This window comes from Ammospiza nelsoni, chromosome 11, assembly GCF_027579445.1.
Source record: "Ammospiza nelsoni isolate bAmmNel1 chromosome 11, bAmmNel1.pri, whole genome shotgun sequence".
Taxonomy (NCBI): domain Eukaryota; kingdom Metazoa; phylum Chordata; class Aves; order Passeriformes; family Passerellidae; genus Ammospiza; species Ammospiza nelsoni.
In genome coordinates, this window is record NC_080643.1 from 13,914,776 (window position 1) to 13,938,452 (window position 23,677).

At 38.8% G+C, this 23,677-nt stretch overlaps 1 protein-coding gene across 4 annotated transcripts in view; it reads left to right on the forward strand.

Moving 5' to 3' along the window:
- DCP1A (decapping mRNA 1A) overlaps positions 1–14,362 on the forward strand; it is a 33,501-nt gene extending 19,139 nt beyond the window's left edge. For 3 of the 4 annotated variants that reach the window (XM_059480161.1, XM_059480158.1, XM_059480162.1), the window contains 5 exons: positions 2,040–2,159; positions 5,402–6,157; positions 6,817–6,882; positions 8,838–9,056; positions 10,425–14,362. In XM_059480161.1, coding sequence (XP_059336144.1) covers positions 2,040–2,159; positions 5,402–6,157; positions 6,817–6,882; positions 8,838–9,056; positions 10,425–10,505 — 1,242 coding nt within the window. In that variant the 3' untranslated portion in view covers positions 10,506–14,362. The remainder of the gene's footprint in view (positions 1–2,039; positions 2,160–5,401; positions 6,158–6,816; positions 6,883–8,837; positions 9,057–10,424) is intronic. The other variant, XM_059480160.1, reaches the window with a different exon arrangement.
- Positions 14,363–23,677: the final 9,315 nt, after the last annotated feature.

Sequence of the window (23,677 nt, forward strand, 5' to 3'; positions counted from 1 at the left end):
GATAATGCACATTTCCAACAGATGGCTCTTGGGTGACTTGGGATATTCCAGCTTCTCTTCTAATTTTCAGATCTTTTTCATATGAGAGTACTGAAAAGCTTTTGCTGTAAACAAAGTTCCTGAACATCATGGATGAAGCTCTGTAGACAAGTAAAATTCTGATGAGCAGGAACAGATGCAGATATTTTAATGGACAGACAATATCTGTGGTGCCAGTAATGCAGCAGTGAAATAGGCAGGGCATGGGCTACAACAGAGCTACTTTAAAACTGGGGGCTTTGTATCTTTATTTCTTCTTATTGTTATATATGTGTGTGTTTCTTTCTTTTTATTTTTTGAACACCTGGGAAACTGGAATAATTACTTCATTTCCTTTTTGTGTACATGAACCATAAATGAACCTGTCCACGGTGATCCCGTCAGAGCCTGCTGTGACTGTAGTGCTGTACAGTTGTCAGAAAAGCAGAACTGAACAATGTTGGTCACATTTCAAGCAAACTTCTTTGGAGAATGTTCTGTTGACCACCTCAGCTTTAGAAACAACCCCTGGCACGTTAATTTTGGAGCTCTTGTAGCCAAAGTGTGCCAGTGCAAATGTGATGAAGTAACCAGCTTGTTTGGAAGGCACCTTCTTGAGAGACCTTTCCTGACTTAATTTTTTTTTTAAATAATTTTATGGCACTTGGTAATTATGCATGAATTTGTATTTAGGAGCAGAAAGTACTTATCTGCTGGTACATTCCAGATGGATCATACAGTAATCCTTGTGTGCAGCCCACACGAGATTGGCAGAGTGTCAGCATGAGAAGGGGGCAGAGGGAGTGAAAAAGAGATTTATGAAGGTCTGAGTGCTTTAATCTAGGATTCCAAATCAGCTTAATCCTTCCAGTACACACTACATCAAGCCCATATGTGAAAATGAATGAACTCTGAGATTTTTTTTTTTAATGAAGTGAATGGATGCTTTTTATAGTGTGGTTTTGTGTTTGTATTTCAGTTTGAGCAGGGAAACATACTGCAGCTTATCCTCTAGTGAAAACAAGAGTCTGCCTTTCCTGATTTTATAACTAAAGGGCCTCCAGCCTTTCAGGCACAAGGAGTTTTGACCTTCAAGTTAGTGGCTAAAAGTCAGAAAGATGCAAAGTCTGCTTCTCTCCTCTGTCCTTAAATAACAATATATAGGCTTGGTTTTGTATTTATTGCTTTCAGTTAGAATTTGAAAACAAAAGAATAAAGCTCAGATTGCTTTTTAATCCGTTGCTAGAAAGTTTAACCCATATTTTACTGCTCTGGGTAAGATACCAGAGCAATCACCATGTGTTGTACCAATGGTTGAACTCTATGAGATGCATCTGGTGTAGTTTACCCATGAAAGCTGGATTATTCTACAGTCTGAGTTTTTCTGGTGATTTTAACAGTAACAGAATATCTGTGTTTGTTTATTTTTATGCTTATTAAAGATGAAAGTCAAATCCATCTGAAACATACTGTGTCATAATGCAGCTCTCTTGCCTGGTTTTGTCTTGTTCACAGAAAACCAAATTAACACCTGAAAAAAGATGTACCTGGTTGGTTAAATCTGGTGGAAGTAAATCAGTGACAAGCTGTTTTTCCATCCACTTAGAGTGCTCTCTGGCAGGATTCTTTTTTCCTAAGCAGTTCTAGTTTGGGTTGTTGATTGAAGGAAGTGTAGCAAACTTCTGTTAGCAGCCAATGCAGATACAGGATGTGAAAAGCCCACCTTTTCTTTATTGTATCATTTTTGTTTTTGGTAAAAAAGTATAAAATCAGTTGTATTTTCTTGTTGCTTTTCTTATAATAATAAAGAGTAAAAGTTTTATGACTGCATACCAGATTCTGGATGGCTTGGTATGATTTTTATTTCCTAGAATAAATAATAATATTTGTGAATTCCACAGTGTCTTACAAAAACCAGCGCTTTGTACCTCATCTGTATTTCAGTCCCAAGTGCCATGGACTGCATAGTGGGTAAATGTAGACTGAAACTCATGTATTTATATTTTTTTTTTCCTCCTCAGAATCAGATTAGTGACCTAAGTATTATATCAAGTTCTGGAATGCAACAGAATTCAAATCCTCCAAAGCCAGAAAGTACAGAGCCTTCAGAACAGAAGCCTTCATTACCAGTGCAAGAGCAGGTATGTTTGATCCAACCCTAAATGAGGGTTTTTTTTTTCATTTAATACTTTGTTTTGATACCAAAATTGATTTTTTTTCTTAAGATGCCTTCAGTGTTTGCCCAGTGTATTATCGCTAAACAGATGAGTTTGAAGACTCTTAGGATCCTAAATTCTGTCTTATGAAAAATGCTATGTCCCCACTAGTGTGAATATTCAGGTTTAAATGGGCCCACTTGGTTTCTGGAAGAAGTGAGTCTGTGGTGATGTGTGTGGGATGACTTGGAGTGACAGGAGGCAAGAACAGATGACCATGCCTGGTGGTCAGGTCTCTCCCTCAGGAACTCAAGCCCTGGTGTTCTGTCTCAGGCATTTACTGAAGGTTTGTCTGTGCTTCAGAGCCACAGTTGTGTACCTGTACAAGGAAGCTGAGGCTTGATACAAGACTTTGTAGAGATAAATTCAGAGAAACAAGTGAGTGAACTGTGCAGTACCTGGATTGCCTGTGACAGGGAGGTGCCATGGGCCTGCTTGCAGTGCCACCCAGTGGGCACGGGACCGGCGCTGCTGCTGCTCCTGAAGTGCCCCATGGAAAACTCCTCTCCCTGCCAGGCTTCTCTGGGGTGCTTCTGATGCAATAAATCACCGTGCCTGAGAAGTGACATCCCCTAGGAAAACGTGGGAAAATCTGCACTTAGTACTTGTAAATAATACACACAGTTTGGAGGGGTAGTTGTAGTTCCTAGTTTGGGTCAGAGCTGGGGCAGCAGGAATCTGATTTAGGGTAGGGTAGTAACAGTTAATGAACTAAAATGAGGGGTGGGAGTTTGCTGGGATTATTTCTATCCCAGCCCTTCCAGCCCCTGAGCAGCACCTCTGGTTTTGACCCCTGGCAGCCAGCTCTGTTTGCTGCATGCCATGTCTGGAAACCTGGCACCAGGGCTGCCTGAGGCTTTGCTCTCAAAGCTCATATTTTCTTTGGGTCATTCCATGTAGACTGTCCAAAATCAGCTGAAATGCTCCACCTGGCAGTGCATGGAATTGCAGAACAGGAATCAATTAACTAGTAAAGGAAAAACTGGAAATATAAGATTCTATCAAATTTCTCTGAAGTAATTAAAGGGAAAGTTGATTTATAGAACATGTAAAATGTCATATTTTTAATTCTGTTGAGCTATTTAAAATAATAGCTGCAGAGATATTGGAAAAATTAATTGGGTCCCATAAGTGATAGTTCTATAAAGCCAGTTAGCTGGGTTCAAATATATCTGAGATGTGTTGGTTCTGAGTCACATTTTGAGTAACATGGACAACTGAGAGACTACTGGAAAAACATTCCATTTCAACTATAAAAATATACAGTTTTCATCTAATTAAAGCAGTTGGCCAGTGAAATCAAAAAATAGTGTGCATATGATAAGTACAGTGAGATTGCTAAATTCCCTCCAAAATGTCACACTTGCATGTTGATTAACTTCATCTCATGCTAAAGATACCACACATTTGGGAATAAAAATAAATGTCTCCTGTATGATGTTGTGTAGTTAAGTGTTATATCTTGGCAATTCAAAATTAAATTTAGTTGTATCATGAAATGCTTCTGTGCCAGCAGACTGCAAAACTGAACCAGACCACTGGTACTGAACCATGAATAAGCAGAGCTGGGACTGCAAAGCTTAATTTATCTGAAATCATTTCTGGAGAAACCCTCTGAGCAGCAGCAGCACTCTATTCCTATGAAATAAAGTGATCTTGTGGCCTTTATGCAGCCCCTTGTGGTAAAGGTCTTCATAAACACCTTGAGTTGATGAAATGCTCAAAGTACACCTCAGCCAGACAGGGTAAAAGAGGTGTTTTATACTCCATGCTGGAAAGTAACTTGATGTTTGAGACTATCCAGTCTGAATTGGATCAGGGCACGGTAGAGATTTCAGTTTATTACTTGACTATTGCAATGTATTAATAAAGGAAGGCTGGTCAATTAATCATACTGAAGTGAACAGCTGAGTTTGAAATGATCTGGAACAGTGATTTTTCTCTTAATGGGATCTTTATTCTTGAAGGACAGGTCTCCAGATCAGTAGGATCAGTGGAAAAAAGTAAGAACAACTTTCTAGGAAAAGATTGCTAACATAATTAACAAAGTTTATAAACTATAGCATGTCCCAGCCCCAAAATGAAAGGGTGCCTGGCTTTTAACTAGCTAAAATTGAATAACAAGGACAGTAGAGATGAGTAACCTGGGAAAAAGACAGTGTGACTTCAGGCTCAAGGGGCTCTTGTTGGGCTATTTGTGGCACCTGTGCTGCTGTGCTGTCCTGTTCTCTGTGCTGGGGAAATCAGAGCCAGCAGAGCAATGTCACGGTGCAGTGGTTGTCATTGTGAAGTAGCATCTTTGTTTAGACATACCATCAGAATACACTGGAATTGTGCTTCAGGCCATTCAGTCTTCTGAACAGAATGTTGTATTTCAGTCCAGCTGTTTTACATAACTTCTGGTCCTGTGCAACCTCAAAAAAAAAAAAGGAAAATTTTGAGATCACTGGTTAATAGCTGTTTCTTTTCTCTTTAATGAAACACATTTTGAAATATTTTCAGCAAAATATGATATTGTTAAAACCATATTTTTCTAACAGTGTCAGTGGTGTAGGCCAGATGTATTTTTGGGGGGAAAGACTAAAGGACTGTTAGATGCAACTGTGTACATTTAACATACTTTTCAAGGAGATACATATTTAAGTATATAGAAATTCTCTTACCTATTGTAACATCTACTGCACTAGGGCTAGGAAAACTGTCTGACATGTATTGCTAGTTCAGTTTTGCAGCTTCTGGTTTTTATGTTCCTTTCCCATCTTTTCGACCATTTCACTATTTCCAATTCTGTAAGTTCTGTGAGGATTTTTTCAACGTGCATGATTTTCCCTCCACTTCCCTAAAGTGCCCTGTGTAGTTAGGGCTGATGGATGATGGCAGGTGCCATGTTCCTGACAGAATCCATTGCCATCCCCCTTCCTGACTACTGCTGCAGAGACTGTCCTGAGATGGCCCTAAGGAAAAGCCGTACATAGCCAGGATGTTCCTCATAAATTAAATTAATTTTAAAATTCCTATGAATGGGGCACTCTTGATATCCAAACTGTGTTTTATATGCATTTGACCTAGTTGTCTCTCCTAACTTCCTTGAATTTGTAATAGACTGTGTGAGCTGCACAGTGTTGTGTCTAGTTCTAAACTGAAATCTTCTTCTCCCTTCTTTTTAGCCATTTCAGTCAAGGCAGAAGCATCTGACTTTGGAGGAACTGTTTGGAACCTCTGTCCAAAAGGAACAGCCTGCAGCTCCATATCCCAATCCAGAGAGAATGGAGAAGCTGCAGACAGATGCATCTGCCAGAGAGCAGCACAGTTTGCTTTTGCCTTTTTCCTTTGACCAGTCACCAGTAATGCAACAATCCCTGGGGAAATGTGAAAGTCCAAGCATTAAAGCCAGTGCCAGCCAGCAGGACTGTTTGACACCTATGATAATACCTCCAGCTTCAGTTTCCCAGCCTGAGCTGAAAAACGTTCCAAGCTATTCAGTTCGTTTAAGCCCTGTTCTTAATTCAGCCTCGACAATGGAAGCTGCCCCTGCTCAGATGCTTCCTGGCCTCAAACAAAGCAACAGCATAATGCAAGTTATGCAGCAAGCTGCCAAGCCCATATCCCCACTGGTGAATCAGCCGCCATCTGACGTGAACCACGCTCCACAGAATCTCATGGCTGGCCAAAGCCAGCTCATAGCACCCTTGACTACAGCAAACACAGGGACTGTCTCCAATGCATCTCACACAAGTGTTGATCTTCTCCAGAAACTCAGGTTGACCCCACAGCATGACCAAACACAGCAGCAGTCTCTCGCTAAGAGTCCCTTAACACCAAACATCTCTGCCTCGGTTGGCCAACTTGCAACACCAGAAAGCTTCAAAGAATCTCACAGTAAGCCATCAGCCTTGAACAGCAAGATAATCTCTCCCCTTCAGGTATTCTGTGGGCTTTGATATCCATGAAGCTTTGGACTACATGTATTTTTCCCTTGAAAACTGTGCTGTTATATATTAGCTGTTTGAAGATAATGAAGGATTTCCACTGTGTGGTATTGATTGAATGGCTAAGTTAGAAATGCAGTTCCATTAGTTTTGTATTATTAGCATCTGCTCTCTAGTGGAGGAGGTTTTTCAAACTGCTGCTGGTAGTGGGTGAATAAGTCCTAGAGATTTCTTCTTGTGTCAGAAAAGTACTGCTCAGAGCTGGGGATCTGAGAAGGGATGGAAGGTTGCAGGCTGAGCACTGTAATGGGAGATGATGTGTGGAAGTCTACAATACAATTAACAATTTTATTTTTCTGATTATTTTGCTTTGAGTGTTTTGTACTCCTTCAATTTTGACCCACTTCTTCTGTGGGCTACATTGAGATACGGCTTTATAGGTTTGCCATAATATTGAAAGCATAAAACATAAGTTCAGATTTTTTCTCTTTTTTCAGCTTCCCATTGATTATATCAGTTTTACAAAATCAATTGAATTATATCTAAAATCTTGAAATTTGCATTTTTGTGGCTTTCTTAAAAACAGAGAATGACCTCTAGAAATTGAGCTGTGGATGGTAACCTGTAAATTTTGCTTTTTTTTCCTAACTCAGACTGTACAGCAAAACAAGGAATCAGAAGTATTTCCACAGCCGAAAACTTTGTCTAAAGCCAGTCAAGTAAGTGGAACAGTACCTGTGCTAATCAGTCTCAGGGGTTTTCTTAGGGGGAAAAAACCCACTGCCCATATTGAAGGAGCTGTTATGAAACAGCACTGGAGGAAGGGGGAGTTGCTGTCAGTGCACTGCTCTTGCACAGTCACTCTTACTGTTGGTTCTAATGCAGAAATGAAAACACATTTTTGGAGTTGCAGCCCTGCACTGAGCTTGCACCATTTGAACTGGGTTTTTTTATGTTGTAAGCAGGGAGTACTTAATGCCATAATATTGTAGGAGGGTATTTTAGCCTTGGCCCAACCTTAAGCACCCCAGAGGCTTAAAATGCTATCCTGTCCTTTGCGTGTCTCAGTTTTCTTGAGATACCTTGTATCTTATAAACTGATACAAAGCAGAAAAAGTTGAAGATGGAGGAAAAAAAACCCAGTAATTGCTACTGCAAAACTTGTGATAGCAAATTTTAGCCAGCTAAAAGCAGGTTTAAGCTTCTTAGAACTGCCTTGGATAACAGTCAAGTTTAAGTTTCAGGTTATAGTTACAAAATAACTTGATAATAGTCAAGTGTTCAAGAACTGGTTTTCATTACCTTTTTGTTATGTATTCATTTTAGGACACCATCTGTATTTTATTTCTGCTTTTCCCTTATGCACCCACTCCTTTTTCAGATTTTAGCAATTTTAGTAGCATGCCCAGATCTGATCGTGAAGGCAAAAAAATGGTCCTACTTGAAGTAAAATGCTGTTTTACCCACTGGGATGCTATGAAATAACCTCTACAGTCTGATCATGACCCAGTTAGTAAATAATTACCCAATTGAAAGCATTTTATATGGATTTGGGAATTTTAAGAAACATGTGCATGTTGTGTAGCAAACTGTCAGTTTAAGCGCATTGTCTTCAGCTGAAATCCCACGCTGTGAGTCTTCACAGTTTTGACTACAAGAAAATCAATTTTCTAGTTCTGCTGTTGTTGATGTTATTTTATACACATTAACTTTAGATGGCTTTGGAGGGCTTTTTCCTCTGAAGATTGTTGGTTATCCAAGGTGAGCTCTTTCTGCTGACATGTCAAACATCTTTATAAATCACATTTAGTGTTGCTTTTCTTTGGAGTGAGATTGGCTTATTTATTTTCTTTTTTTTTTACCATGTTGATCATGCTGGAAGCCTAAGCAAGACACAGATTATCAGCCTGAGTAACAATTGCAGTTATCAGGAGATGTCAGAGTTGCTCAGAGAGGACATTTATTTGTGTCCAATTGATGCAAATGTAATAGTCCTCTAAATGTGCAATTTATGTTTAAAAGAAAAAGTGGTGTAGGCAGTATGGGCATTTGTGTAGTGTAGTGGAGACAGACCTGTGGAACAATGAGGTGGGAAGATGGTCTTTAAAATATTTCCATCCTACATCCCCCCCAAGGGAAAACAGAATGAGAATATTTCTGTGTACTCCAATGGTTTAACTATAGTTCAGCAGTTTCTTTAAATATGTTTGAGATGCACTTCAAATTTGAAGTAAAGTATCTGTGGGAGACCATAGAAGTGGGAGTGCAGGAAGCAGGACTGATCCTTCTGAAAACTCCAGAGGAAAATAATTTGCTAAACAGCTACAGGCTCCTTAGATTACTGAGGTGAAAAGCTCAACTTTTGTTGTATCTGTTCAGTTCTAAAAATTCTGGAAGGTAGCAAGCACATGAGTAGAAAGGAGTCTGCATACAAGATTGTTCAAGGCTGCTACCTTCTTCAGCTTTGAAAATGAGAAGTACTATTGGTACTAATATTAATCTTCATAGGTAGATATTTCTTGATTAAGAGCAGCTGTTCTGCAATATCTGACTGAGTACATGTGGCTGCAATTTATTTCATTTTCTTTATGCTTATCTCTCCAGCCTTTATTCTTGCTAGGCATCATTCATTCTTGCTGAGCACAGTACTTATTAGTCTTCTGTTCTTTTACAGGTTGCACCTGCACAGTTTGTTACAGCCACGACGACAGTAACACCTTCAGTGCTCTTGTCTCCAAGTGTGTTTCAGCAATCAGCTACAAAAGCTACTGAAGTGGAGAATAAACCCAGATCTTCTTCGCCTTTAACACTTGGAACAACAGAAATTCAGACTACACCTCCTACTGTTCTCAGTAGGTCTCAGCTTCAAGAAGCACTGATACATCTAATAAAGGTAGTGTCTATAGAGAGCTCAGAGTTTCTGAGGGATGGGGTTCCAAGCACAGAAGGCAGCACTGACAGATTCTGTACCCCTGGAACTCCTTTTGCCCTGAAAGATTACAAAAGATGTTCTTTTCTTTTGGAAGGGGCAGATTACTCCACACTGTACACAGAGTTTGGCACAGCTTGCTCCTTTTGGTCGATGTGTCCTTTCACATCCATATGAATTTGTAGAGAAATGAAGAGTAACTTGCAGTAGTAGAAGCTGGTATGGGGTGGGAGTTGATTTTGCTGTCTTTTTAAGTGTTCCACTTCCTCAAGAAAAGATTTCCTGTTTTCAGTTCCCTAGAACCTTTCCTTATCTTTACTTTTAGTGTGTTTCTTTGAAATGGAAATTGCAAAGTTTTAGCTCTGCTATTTTTAGGGACTAAAAAGTTCTGTTGAATTAAATCTGTGATGTTGGGAGCAGCAGTGCATTGAGATGATTTTGACCTCTAACGTCATGATGAAGTTGCCATGAATGACAAACTGTTCTTTCTTAGCTCAGGATTCTCTTGCTCACTCCATGCTGGTGTTAGTACAGCTTATACCCAAAATGCAAAAATAACAAAAATTACAAACAGCATCTTCCCAGTGACCACGTTGTTGGGACCAAAAAGGTCATTACCAGATCCCATCATTAGGTTGCCTGATTTACCTGTTCCATTTTACATAACCTTTTCTTCTGCTGGTGTGTATGGGTTTTCTAATTAAGGGCTTAAACTAATCTTGGAACTGAGCTCACCTGCTAATATTCTGAGTGGTGATTTTAGAGAGCTGACAGGGATATTTGTCTCCAGTCTTTACTGAGACTGAAGAAGACTGAATGAAGACCAAAACTGATGATATACCAGTTTTGTAACTTGTCATTTGAAGGAATTAGACTCGAGAAATATCTGTAAATATTGTCCATAGATGAAACCAATTCACTTCCCAGTCGTGCTTTGACTTGGGAATTCTTGTAGAGCACGCTGCAGTCCCATTCAGGCTGCTCTGCCTGACAAACTGCATCACACCTGACACTCAGGCAGACTTGATTTGGGAGCCTGTACCCAGAATGGGATTCTCTGTGCCTGAGTGTATGGTTTGGGCTCTGGAGGGAAGCACAATGTGGCCAGGCTGACACAGTGACCCTGTCTGTTTGTCTGGGCATCCAGAGTGCCTGGTGGTGCCTTCAGCTGCTGCCCAGCTTCATGGTTCACAGCCTGTGTGTGTTCCAAAAGCACCTTCTGTGCAGGTACACAGCTCCTTCAAACCTTATCACAACTAAAGTGACATCAAATTCAACTTTTTTTGGCATCTTTTCACTAATGTTTCTAATGTGTTTCTATTTTTCCTGCAGAATGATTCCCATTTTCTCAGCACTATCCATGAAGTCTACTTGCAAGTCCTCACCAAGAGTACAGACAACATTAAGCTATAATTGAAGCTGAATCTACTTAAAATATGTTCATTTTAGAAACAATTATGCCTCATCTATAAAACTAATATTTTTGTAAAAGAATATTTAGTTTTCAATGTCTTGAATTTGAACCTGTTAGGAACTGTTATTCCTTAAATACTTATGAAAGTAATGTTCTCAGAATGATCTAGGTTTTCACTGTGATCATCACCAGCAAACCTTTTTTTTATTGGGGAGGGGACTTAAGTTGCATTTGAGCTCTCATTAGCATTAAGTGAATGTGCAAATGTTTGCTCTGGCTCTCATTCCTGGCTGTATTCATTGTTCAAGGATTACAGACTCGAAACTATTTCAACCAGCAAATGCACAGTATAGTACACTACAGCACACCAGAACCAAATTCAGTTGTGGGAACCTCGTTCCAGTTTGAAGGACTGAGGAAAATGAGAGCAAAATGCCTTGTGATGAAACTGGAAGGTGTGGGGAGGGAAAGGGTCTGGAAGCCAGGCCATTGGAGCTAAATCTTTAACAAAAGGTCTAAAAATGTGATTGGCTCAATACATTGGCAGTCTCTAGCTAATGCATGTAAATTCATCCTTTCAATATTTCATTAATCCTGTTTGTTTCTGTGTTACTGACATAAAACACCCAAGTGGGTAAGGCCATTTTCTCTAAAGAGGCAAAATTTGAAATATGCAAAATCCTCAGTGATTGTACTTTTTTTTAAACAACTAAGGAGTTGCATGTTGAAGTTCTCATTTTAAATTTATAGTTAGGAGACCACCACTGGAAGACTCTCTTCCTGTTCATGAGTGTTTGATAAAATTTAAACATTTCGTTTCCTTTTAGCTTAAGGATGGACCACACCATAGTTGGCTTTCACTCCTCAGTTGTGTTGGAACTGCAGTGTTAAAAACTATGCAGATGGGAAACAAATGCATGCTTTTCTTCTGTTGCCCTCTCCCCAAATAATTAGTGTAAACTTCATAGTCTGAAGTTAATCTAATTAAAATGTTACTGCTTTGTATATGTGATTTAGTAAGTCACTATTCACTAAGAATTGAACTGGGTACTTTTCCCAAATCAGAAAAATTTTAATTATACCTTCTTATGCTGCTGTGTTGGTTTACCCATGGGTTATATTTATTTCTTAAAGGCATGCAAAGGTAATTAATCTGAGTTCAGGTCCCAACATTTTCCAGCAATAGTAGTTTAGTTTTTCAGTAGAAAAGTGTTGGGTTATTGAGTAAAAGGATAATCTGTAGTGAGTTGTGATGCACTGCTTCATTCTTTTCCCTCAAGCACTATTGAAATATGAAGAAAAATATTGTTTGGCTGCTTACAACATATATGTAAGTATAGATCTCCTAAGGATTAGTTAATGTTGACATAGTCAAGGTGCATGGCCATTTCATTGGAAACTAGTAATTGAGCTTTAATTGTGACTTGTTCACAAATCAGGATGTTTTAGATACAACAAATATTTACAAACATTCAAATATTTTTATGTATTTGAACTATTTTAGGTTTTTTTCTTAGCTTTTTAGTGGAAAATATATTTTGTTTAGCACTACCTGCCTTCTGAAAAGCTCTTCTCAGCCTTTGAGTTCAGTGTTTCCAATTAATATAGTATATTGTTGGAAAAATGCTCAAGATTCAGGGAAAGATGCTTATGTGCATTCATCGAGAAATACATTGGATTTAATGGTAGCATCTAAATTCAGCAATAGAAACTCAGACTTCTTAAGGAAGATAGGAACTTCCATAAATTCTGGAGTTTGAATACTGTGTATGCACATTAACAGTGAGATTCAAGTTAGATTGAAGGTCTAAACTGATTTTATGTTGGGCTTTTTTAGGAAAAGTTTCACTGAAAGAGAAACTTTTCCTAAAAAACCAGGGAGCAGTTCCTCTGAACAAAAATGGACAGTCGAAGCCAAATAGAGGGTTGCTCTTACCTAGATTTAGCAAAGATGGAGTCTGTAACTTCTCACTTCTCATGGACAGCTTCTGGTTTCTTCAAAGATTTGATAAAGGTTTGGAAGAACAGAAATGTTGGAAGCTGATAGCACACATTGGTACTGTTTGCTAAATCCAGTCATATCCAAAGATCTGTACAAATGATAGGAAGGAGTTGGATTTTGAGTTCTTCAGCCATATACAAAAGTAATAATACTTTCAATATCCTTAACTTGGGAGGGTTCCTGTGCAGCTGGAAACAAGAAGTTGGCAGATCCTTACTTCACTTTGGTTTTGTAGTGTCCTTGTAGCAGCAGGTTGATGGTTTATTTCCCTGCCCAAACTTTCCAAATGAACTGGCAGAGAACCAGGGTTGGAATTGTAGTGTCCACAGCAAACTTTCCACCTTGAACTTTACAGCATGTGTTTGTTCCAACCTCTGCATGGGGCCAGCAGACACAGGAACCCCCCCAGTGCAGAGGTGTGACAAGTGCCAGGGAGTGGCTCTGACAGATAAACTCCTTTAATTAAAAGCTCATTGTAAAACACAAGCTCAATTACAGTGTAAAAGCTGATTTTTTTTATGTGATCTCTATCTTTAAAAACTTTTTTTCCCTAATTGTTTTAAATTTTTGTGTAAGTTTGAAATGACCAGGTTGTTGAAGAGCTTGATTTGTGTTTTCTGCATGTAGGGATAACCAGTGTGTAGCAAGTTACCTTGGGGCATCACAAAAAATGATTGTGACCATTTTAAAGTTGCTGGTTTTTTTTAATTGCTGGCTTAATGGGGATTTTATCTATTCTTTCTGGGAATCAAAATATTATTAGTTCAGACTGCACACCTCAAATTATTACCTAAGCATGTTTTTTGTGGCTCATATTAACTTACTTTAGGTTTGAGTTTGGATTTTTACTTTTTCCCTAATCAAAGACAGTTTTAAAACCTACAACTGCTGAATTGTTCAGGAAAATCAAAATTCTCAGTTTTGTAGTTAGACTGTATCTGTTGTTATTTAACAATGCAAAGTTTATATGAAAGGTGCCTAACAGTTATTAACTTTAGAAGGAGAATATCTTTCCAAATTAAACAAGACTTGCAGAATGAGTGATAAAAAAAAATGAAGTAATTCATCCTGATTTAATATAAAATGTGTCATTCTGTGTATAAGTACTCAATATTTAAACACTTGCTGCTGGATGTATCATTTTTGCTTGCATTTCTAATTGCTTCATTTTGATTTATTTCTGAAATCCATTATGCCATGTGTAGTCACTGATAGAATTTCTGCAATGTTTTGGAAAGCAAACTTTAATTTGGGACTTCTTGGTTTTTAAAAGTATTTTAAGCAAATCAGCCACCTTTTTGCCAGGTATTTGGGTTGCTTGTACAGCATATCTTAACAAGAGGAATGTGTGCAATATGTATCACCTCATGTTTGTCTGGCAATGTTACTAAAATGTTAAGATGCAATATCTTCCTTTCACTTCAAGTTGGAAAAATTGCAGTATCTCTGATTTGGTGGTGTATTTATTTTTATCTATTCAGTGTATGGGCATATGGTTAGTTAGGTTGTTTTATGTGCATTATGTGCTTTTAGTAATTTCTGAGTTTTATCACTTCTGCATATGCACCAGTTGTAGCCATTTGCATGTTCTTTCAATATGAAGACCATGGGGAAGGGGGGGCTTCAAGGAAGAATTTCTGGAAACCTGAATAATTGTAAGTCAAAAAATGTAGATACTGCATCATTAACGTTTTTGGTATGGTGTGGGTTTTATAGCACCTATGTATGTTTGCAGTTATTAAGTTATTGCATAAATGTTTAAGAATGAGCATTTTTTTCATCCAAAATTTTGTATGTTTGCAAATATATTTTTGTAATAAAACTTCAAAACAAATGTTTCAGCACCTCCTAAAATCTTGTGATGTTTCTTTTTATTTGTAGAACTCTATTAGCCTACTGGAAGGTTCAGTTTTTATTTAGGATTAATATTTTCCAGAGAAAAAACTCAAATTCCTTTACTTCATTCAGGGGGTAGAGCCAAATTGTATTTGTCCACAAAGAAAATGCAACCTGACTTCTTGAAGGGCAGTGGGGAACAGCTTCTACAAGGCCCTCTGCTGCTGTCAGCAGCCTTGTGTTCTGAATTTGATAAACAGATATGTTTCCTCTCACATTAAGAATGCAGCTGCACTTTCACTGGTTTGTAAGTACAGCTCTGTGTTTGGTGCCTTTCTGTAGCACTTTTTTATGGTATCCCCTTTCACCATCTAGACATGGCATTTGATTCTCAGTCCAGTGTTGGTCTTTGATCCAAGACATTGGAAATTGCAGTTGTCCTCCTACCATATCTTATCAGTATCATGCAACTGGTTGATCCAAGTTTCACAAAGTAAAATAGGGAAGAAAAACATAGAAGTTCATCTTGAAATTAAATAAAACCTTAGGCCTAAATCTTAGCTAGATGCTAATTCCCATTCTAACTCCCCTGGAGTTGGTGCTTGCAGGGCAGGTCAAATGGCATTTGTTGCCCTGATGGTTCATTTTGCACAGATTCCTGTACTATGTCCAGAAGCAGATTCTTCTAATAGAAGACTGCCATACAAAACAGGTACAGAAGTCATGGATTTACTGCAATAAAAGTGGGAAAAAAAGTGGAAAACTGCTTAGAATCAAACTTTAAATTCTGGAACTAGATCTAAATTCCATATTAGGTGTGTTACCTGTCTGGTTCAATATCAAGAATGTTTCTTCATTCTGAGTGCCATTAATCTGTTTGTCTTCTCTGGTGCAGGTGTTCCTCTTCACTGATACAGGAAATGCTGTCCTTTGGTTTGGGAATGAGGGAATACTTCTGAATTTCTCTGTATAGCTCCAGCTAAACCAGGCACTGTACACTTGATCCTGGTGCTCTACAGTCATGTGTTTTTTTTAAAGTGTATGACAGAATGAAGCCAATCCCTACTACAATGGTGATATGTCTTGGATAGGATCAGGGAATAGACATTAGGCTTCCTAAAGTTCATTGTCTAAAATCCAAATTTCATTTACAGGCTTGCAGAATGAAATAACAAGTTGTAGCTCACATTCATGAGCCAAATTAATTGAAGTTGGTGGAGTCATGTTTGGTAAGGGTTCAGCTACACTTCCTTCTCACTACAGAAGGTAATACCAACAGTAAGAAACCTGTCATTCCTACAGTTGGGTTTTTTTTGTTTGTTTGTTAATAGGATGTCTTCAAGTTACTAAATAGTCTTTATTATGACTGAGGTATATTTCAGTTTAATTTTCTAACCAAAATATTAGAAAGTATAAGGCATGTTATTGAAAGATATTTCCAGTGCCCAGTAGTGGAATTTTTTTCACTTATCTTCACACAACTTCAGGTGTGAATCAGCTTTTTTCTATCTTCTAGATTTTGATTGGGGATTTATTTTTTGATCTGACCTACTAATTTAGGAGAATTAAACTCCTGTGATAGACCTGTAACTTAAAATACAGCCATGTAAAACTCATCGTTGTCAGTTATGCAACAATTTTTTCATAAGACACTCCTTATCAGGCTCAAAAAGCATTGAGAAAAGAGGGCAGTGAAGAGAGATTGTTATCAGTTGCTGCATTTTTGAAAGAGTACTGGCAATAAAAAGAGGGAAAGACAATTGAATAGAAGATTGCTGAGAAGAAAACAAGGGAAGGAATAGCAAAAGCATCCATGTAAATATGAAAGGAGATATTGTGGAGAGAGAAGTATGGCCTGTGAAGGTATTTCCTGAAGCACAGAGGAATTTAAGTTACAGTTTTGCTTCTGTACTGCTGCTTGTCTTCAGGTATTCTCCAAGCTCCAGTGCAGATTGCCTGTGAGAATGCAGAGTATTTCAGGGTGTGTTCAGAAAATGACTGGGTAGGCATGATTTCCTTGCTCTAATTCTTCAGGTCTGCTGTGGAGTTTTTAACTTCTGGTAATGAGGCAGCACAGTGGAGCTGACTGATCACAGCAGTACCTAATTTTTTGCTTTGTGGCCTCCCATTACAGTTTAAAATCTGTTACACAGAACAAGGCTGCTCATACCTCATTGCCTTATGTCTTTCATTTTAAACAGATCTTTAAAAATATTTCAACCAGAATCCATTCTTTAAAATTCAAGCAGTTCATTTTTACAAAATCAACCTTGGGAAATAAAACCACAAAATAATTAGATTTTTATGCTGGCTGAAATGAAAGTACTTGCCCTTAGGCCTTTCTTGGAAACACACAGGGATGTGATGTAAATGCACAAGTTTTACTTCTTTTCTCCTCATAAATAAGTTATGAAGCTTTTAAGAGCATCTACTGAGCAAAGATCACCCAGCCTGGCTCCTGTAAACAAAACTCTATGTTGGTCTTAATTTAGACAGCATATGACTTGCACATCCTGCTCATACTTGTTGTGGTTTGGAAGAGGGATCAGAGAGGCTTAGCAGGTTATCCAGCGTTCTCATGGAGGTCTGAGATGTGTGGGAGATGCTGAGTGCCTTCTCTGGTTTTGTTCTAAGCATCAAACAAATTCACTTCTGTCCTCTGGGGACACAGCTCTCCCATGTAACAGCACTGCTGCAAAGGAAGCTTGTGTCATCTTACACTCCCCACAAGAGCTGAGGTACAGGAGTGCAGCTGAAGCCTGCAGGGGCTGGATGTGTACAGAGGCTGTTGTGGTTTAAGCAAGCCCTGCTCCTGATGGGATCTTCAGCATGGGAGGCACAGGGTGCCCATTATAAAGAGAGAGCTCTGCTTTTCAATGGTTTAGTAGGAAAATCCTGCCACAACAGAAGCTTTTACAGAAGACCCAAAGGTTTGGTTAGAAACATTTGCAGTACTTTTAATAAGGGTTTGAAAAGAAATTAATATTCTTCAGCTATGAGGACAGCTGTCTGAGGGAAACTGCTAACATAACAGACATATGTGAAAGTAATGTAGACTCATAGTCTGTAGTGCCTGAGCCTGTGATGTAGCTTTATCTGTAACATCATTTTAGATAAAAAAGCCTGATCTTATTACTGCTCCTATATCTGTTTTCATGCAGTACATATAATTTCTTACAATTACTGGTGATGTGCTGCACAGACATCAGAGGGGTTTTTTTCTTTTTCCTTAAATTCATTAGCAGCTAAATAATGTTATTACTGGAGATGAGCTGAACAATCTGTTCCATGTCTAACTGAAGTCACTGTTTTTGCATGTGGAAGGATGTGCTGGTGGCACATAATGAGAGAATGCTCTGGCATCAATCCACTTCATCAATTCTTGAATGATTTTCTTCTCAAAGGGCTTCTAATGCAGCTGTTCTTTCAAAGGAATAGTCAAACCCTGTTGTGCTGCTGGGGTCAGGCTGAAGAGGATTTTTTCACTTTCCTATGCATTACAGCACAAATAAATCCTGCTTTATTTGGTCATTACAGCTCTCTTACACCTTCTTTCTAATGTGCACACCCTGTGAAAGCATTGCTGTTTGTTTGTACGAGTTATCACCAATAACTTTATCCTTTCAATTTTGTCACATTCAGTTAATTGAGTACAGATATTCATTTAAACAAAGACTAAAGAAATTAATAACTTCTGAGCTTGTTTGAAGAGTGTCATAGAACTTGAGTCAAGAATCAAATAGAAAAGCAAGCATGGTGAAGTAACTGTGGAACATCTCTCTATTCAGTAGGCCCTTCAAGCACAGATGCAGGCAAAGGCCTCAAACTCCTACTACGTAAGTGCTTCATATTAACATGATTTGAAGAAATTGCAGCAAGTGAAAAGTCAGATTATAAATTTAAACAGCTTTGTAAATAATATCTTTAACTGGTCATACTAAACCAATCCATATACACCAAAATACTGCAATATTAGCATTGCAAATTTTGATTTAAATACTGTAATTTTCTTGCACTGCTAGTGGAAATACTTCCCTAAATATCATCAAAAACAGCCCAAACCTTATCACTGTGAGTCCTTTTAACTGTGTGAGACAAAAAATGCTTTGGTTTTTCTCTGGCAGGCTAAAAGTTAGATAGACATTTAAAAGTCTCACTGTGTAAGAGTTGTCTTGAGTTATTTGGCTTAATCTAAATATTTTTCATGTATAATAAAACTGTCATAATATTTTGGAAACTTTGCAGGTTTTGGGTTGGGTTTGGTTTTTTTAGTAAATAACATTTTTATTTAGAGGCAATATAAAAAGAACTATGGTTTAAAATTGTTTTTATTCAACATTTGCCTGCGTGTAACTCAAAAATGGTCTGTTCTTTTATGAAGATTTACATACACATTTTTGGTTTTGCAGACAGTTTTGTCAGCTGAGGAGAAAGTTTTAGTTGAACTATGAATCTATTCTGTTTGTATGTATCTTGTCCTTGTATCTTGTTGTTACAGACTTCAGATGTGGATGATTTCCCTTCTGGATGTTTCTGCATCAGGTGCTGCACAAGAACTCTGCATTTTCCAGGTTGCTGGTTATAGCTGTTTGTAGTCTCTGTAGCACAAACTGCTGTTCTATGGCAACTAAAGGATGTTGAGAGTGTTTTTCATGCTCCAATGGGAACTGCAGAGCTGATCATTATTTCACAGCTTGCTGAATATTCTTTTCACAGGGTGTTTACTTGAGTGTTCACTTGTGCTTATCTAAAACCACTAGCTATCACTGATGAAGGAATAGAATTTATTTTGAGTCAGATGTGACAGTAAGGACTGAGACTCTGGAAAATTTGCAGCACCAGATTTGGTCTGACAATGTACTGCATTCCCATCCATCAGGCTACAACGATTGGAATTCCACTTCTTTTTTTTAAGCCACTCTGCAAATGACATTAAACCCTGTGCACTACATGGAGGTGCTCAGGACTAGGAAGGTGACAGTCCAGGACAGCAGTGACTGTCAATTCCAGTTCAGTTTGGAACCCATACAGTGCTCAAACTGCAATGCACAGCCTGTTGGTCTCCCCCCACATCTCCAAGCATTTTCTTTACTCGCTACTGTTTGGATTCTGTAGTGATGAGCTCTTACTAGACTTGGATTTGGCAATCTTTTGAGAACAGTTTTTAAGGCAAAATTGGGCACATAGCCCCATGGTAGCAACTGGCCTGAATTCTAGCAGGGCTGAGTGCCTGCAGCTCCTGCTCTGGTAAACAGGGTTGCATGTACTTATGTCAGCAATGCATTTTTGCAGTATCTCAGCAAATGTCAGTCATAGCTGAGCTTTCATGCTTCTGCTGCGCATAATGCCCTGATGCTGAAATGTGGATGAAGGGATGGAAAAATCCAGTTGTCCTGTGTATGCATTTAATAAGCTGTCTAGTCTAGTAGTTAATTCTGAAGCTAATGAGATGTGATTGTATGTTCTGAAGCAAGGCTGCTTGTCCATACATTTGCATCCTTGGTTTAATCACATCGTACGTGGTTCCAGAGGCAAGGCTGAGGAATGTGGAAGAAACGTTGCCTGTTGTATGCAATGTATACCATGACTGCAGCTATTGCTTTACAGTCCATCACACTTGGCCAGAGGTGCAGAAATAACATGCCTCTCCAGTAGATCAAAGAGGAGGCACTGACACAAGGTGGAATTTCATCCTGTGAATGCTTGAGCTGCTGTTTTAACAGCACAATACCACAATAAGCACTCGGTGATGCAGCACAAGGATTCAGGGAACTGAGGGGGAGTTGTGGGCAGTGATGTCCCAATGACATTGTCTAAACTAAGTCTATCTTAAAGTTGTTTTACCATTCAGATAACAATGGAGGAAACAAAAGAAGTTGTGAGCTGTAGTAATACTGGACTGATTCAGATCATCCCCCTTATTTTCTTACAGGAGGGGAACAAGACAGCACCACATGTCCAGCCAGAGAAGGCACTTGCTAAGATTGCTGTTGCCAGTACACTTGGGACAGTTTGTGAGGGAGCCATACAAGGCAATTCAAGAACACATCATCACTGTGATCACAGAGGCACGACCATAGGCCTTACACTTCAGGCAAAGAATGGAATCAGCCTGGGCCAACAAAGGCAAAAGCAAGGCTATGATCTGTTGTCATCTTATTGCAAAACTCCCATACCTTCTCAGTGATTTCTCATGGACAGCCCCTCACAGCACTGACTCCTTCTTCTTCACAGCACAGCCAAGAAATCCAACTCTCTCCTGGACCAGCTCATTCCAACCCTTTTGTAGCACTCGTCTTCTTATTGGACACAGCTGTGCCCTGTTAAGGGCAGGCCTGTTCCCAATCTTTGGTGATTTGTACAGCTGCAACTCCTCAGGTGTGGCACTACCTTCTGCACTATCTTTTCTTACATTCTATCCCTCCACAATGATCTGGCCAGTTTATATTTTAAAAAATTGTGAGAGAAAACAAAGGGCATTGACAAAGAAGTGGGGAGTCCCTGAACTCCACATTTCACTTGACTTTGCCACTATCAATGATTTATGCAGAGAAGAACAGTAACAGCCTGGCAATGTTCACCTCTTAATCACACTGTATGGACAGAAAATAGGGAATAAATTAACCTGCTGGAAGCAAAAACTTTGTGTAGAAATTACTTCATTGTTTTCATGATACTTGCTTCCATTTTGACATTTTTCTCCTGTGTTTGTAAATACTACCAGCCATCCAGAGAGATGAAGTAGCCATATCTCTAAAATAAGCTTTTAGTTTCCTGGTGCAAATGTATTTATGAAGTTTTTTGAAATTTGTTTTCTGCAGCTGAAATTGGGTACACAGCCATGTTTTCTTAATGTACCTTTGGTCAACACAAAATACTGTGGAGTTTGGCATCATAAACATGATTTCACTTACACTTGGCCTCATTTGAAGAATTTACTTTATGCACCTCTTCTAAATCACAGATTAGAGAAAACCAAATTATCCTGCCTAACATCACTCAGCTGACATGGATAACTCTGTGTCAGTGAGATGATGGTCAAGCCAAATGTCAACATCTGTCTAAAGAACAGTGTTTAAGGAGCAGAGGTGATAGAAAAAGTGTCATTCCCTTCCTTGCAGCCAGTATTTTAACAACTGCTCTCCAATCAGTGAGCATGGTACAGAGCTCGAGCTAATAAATTAATAAATGCTGCTGTGCTGCTAAAATGGTTCTGTGCCTTTGACTACACCAGCAGGCAGGAGATTCCAGTGGAGCAGGTCTGTGGAGCACATGACAAAGAGCTGAGGACTCCCCATCTGCACTCTAAGGGAGTTTGAATTCTGCTCCAGACTGGCTCTTGTCTGTCCTGTTGAACTGAGTACTCATTAACAGCTGGGCTGCATTAGCTGCTTTCTCAGACTGAATCTTCTGTTTCATCTTTATTTGAAATGAATCCAGTTCATGAGCTGTGGGAGTGCTCAGCAGAGAAAGCCAGAGCACAGTGAGCAAGGAACAATCAGGAAATTTGATCCGAAATGGTGGCTCAATGGTGGCTGCCTGACTCTTACCCTCTGACCATATGGCTGCAGACAGAATCAAGTGTGCTGCTGCCTTGAGAAGGGTGACAGGTCGTGGAAAAGATTCAAGAATGGACAGAGGAGGAGAGGAAAAGTTGTGCAACATGCTCAGAGAAGTTGGTTACCCTCACTCTACAACATTAATTTGATTTTAGGTAATTAATTTGATTTGAGGCAATGGCACAACCAGATCCCGAGCAAGGTATTTACTGGAGTGTAAGGTTCAATTAAGGATCTTGTACAGGGGACTTAGGTTTGAATTCACTGTTCACCAACAGTTAGGGTAGATTTTATAGTTTAAAATTTGCAAAAGAGAAAAAAAAAATCAGCATTTCTCATAGATGTAACTCTAAAAATCTCTTTAAAAAATCAGCATTTCTCACTTGTAGCTCTTGAGATCTTTCATACTCCCCTACTGATAATATTCCTTTGGACATCAGAGCTCCAGGAGGACAAAAGAAGTCGCTGTCTTGTACCAAAGTGGATTTTAACAGGAATGTTGTGGGGAAACTGCTGTTAAGAATGGCTGTTGATTGTTCCCACAGTGTCTGGCCGTCCTGTGTCTGTTTCCTCAGCTAGGATCTCTTTGGTATGATTTCCTACACAAGTAGCTACTTTCTAACTATCAGGTGTTACTTAATTTCCAAGCTGCTGTTTAAACATAGTGGGTTACAAGGTGTCTTTCTGTACCCTGAGAGGAAACCTGCACAATGAAAGTGCATTAACACCCTCATTTCTTGGCCGTCTGCTCTGCCACTGAAAGCTCTTGGCATCATAGCCCATATCTTCAGAGCTCCTAAATTTAAATCAAGGCTTGTGTGATTCTCATCAGGCTCTACCCTATCCCAATTTTATTGTCCATATAATTTCAAAGTGTATTACTGAAATGAAAAAATTTTGGTAACTGGTTTTGCAGAAAGAAAAGAAAAACAAACAAACAAACAAAACAACAAAACAAAAATAAAACAAAAAACCACCAAACCAAAACCACCAAACCAAAAAATCCCACCACAGCTAGTAGGCCTACCCTACCCAATTATTTGAAGGTCAAATATAGACTGGGGCAGAGCAAATGGCAGTTGCAGCAGTTAACCTTTGTATAGTGTTCTCCAGAACAACCTCTGCACTTTGCTACTGTCAGGTCTGGTTGTTTGGCTCTGTTTTATCCTTCCTGGCCTATTTCCAGTCTAGTTTTTCTTCTGAAGATTTTTATTAAAAGGATCTTCAAGAAGACAATTGATAAAACAATTTAAGAAAACGGTTAAGCTAAGGGAGTGGTGTCTGCTTTTATTTCTTCTAATAAATTGCTTAGCTTATGGGAAAAAGTTTTATCATACCTTGCTAAGAGTTTCACATGCTACTCCTTACTGGCAGTTTGCCAAGTGAGCATGGCTGAATGTTCTGTGAACTGAGGTCGTTTCCTTTGTTTCTGAAACCCAAAGTCTGCAGAGCCTTCAAGGTGAAGGGTTTTTAATGGGTCCAATGTCTTCTGGAAGTAGATGATGATAGCATTAGTTCACTAAAAGTAACTAGGATGTTTTTAAATCAATACAATACAGTTTCTAGAACAAACTACCGGTAGACAGAACACTAAAATACAGGAGTGCAGGGCAGGAATATCAGGCTGAATTAACAAGATTTGAGGTATCTTAGAACGACAGAGTCATCAAGGTTGGAAGATATTTTTAAGATTGTCAATTCCAACCTGCAACCTAGCACTATGACTTTTTTGTCATGGTTGTCTGATTAACCTTTTGTTTGTTTGTTTGTTTCT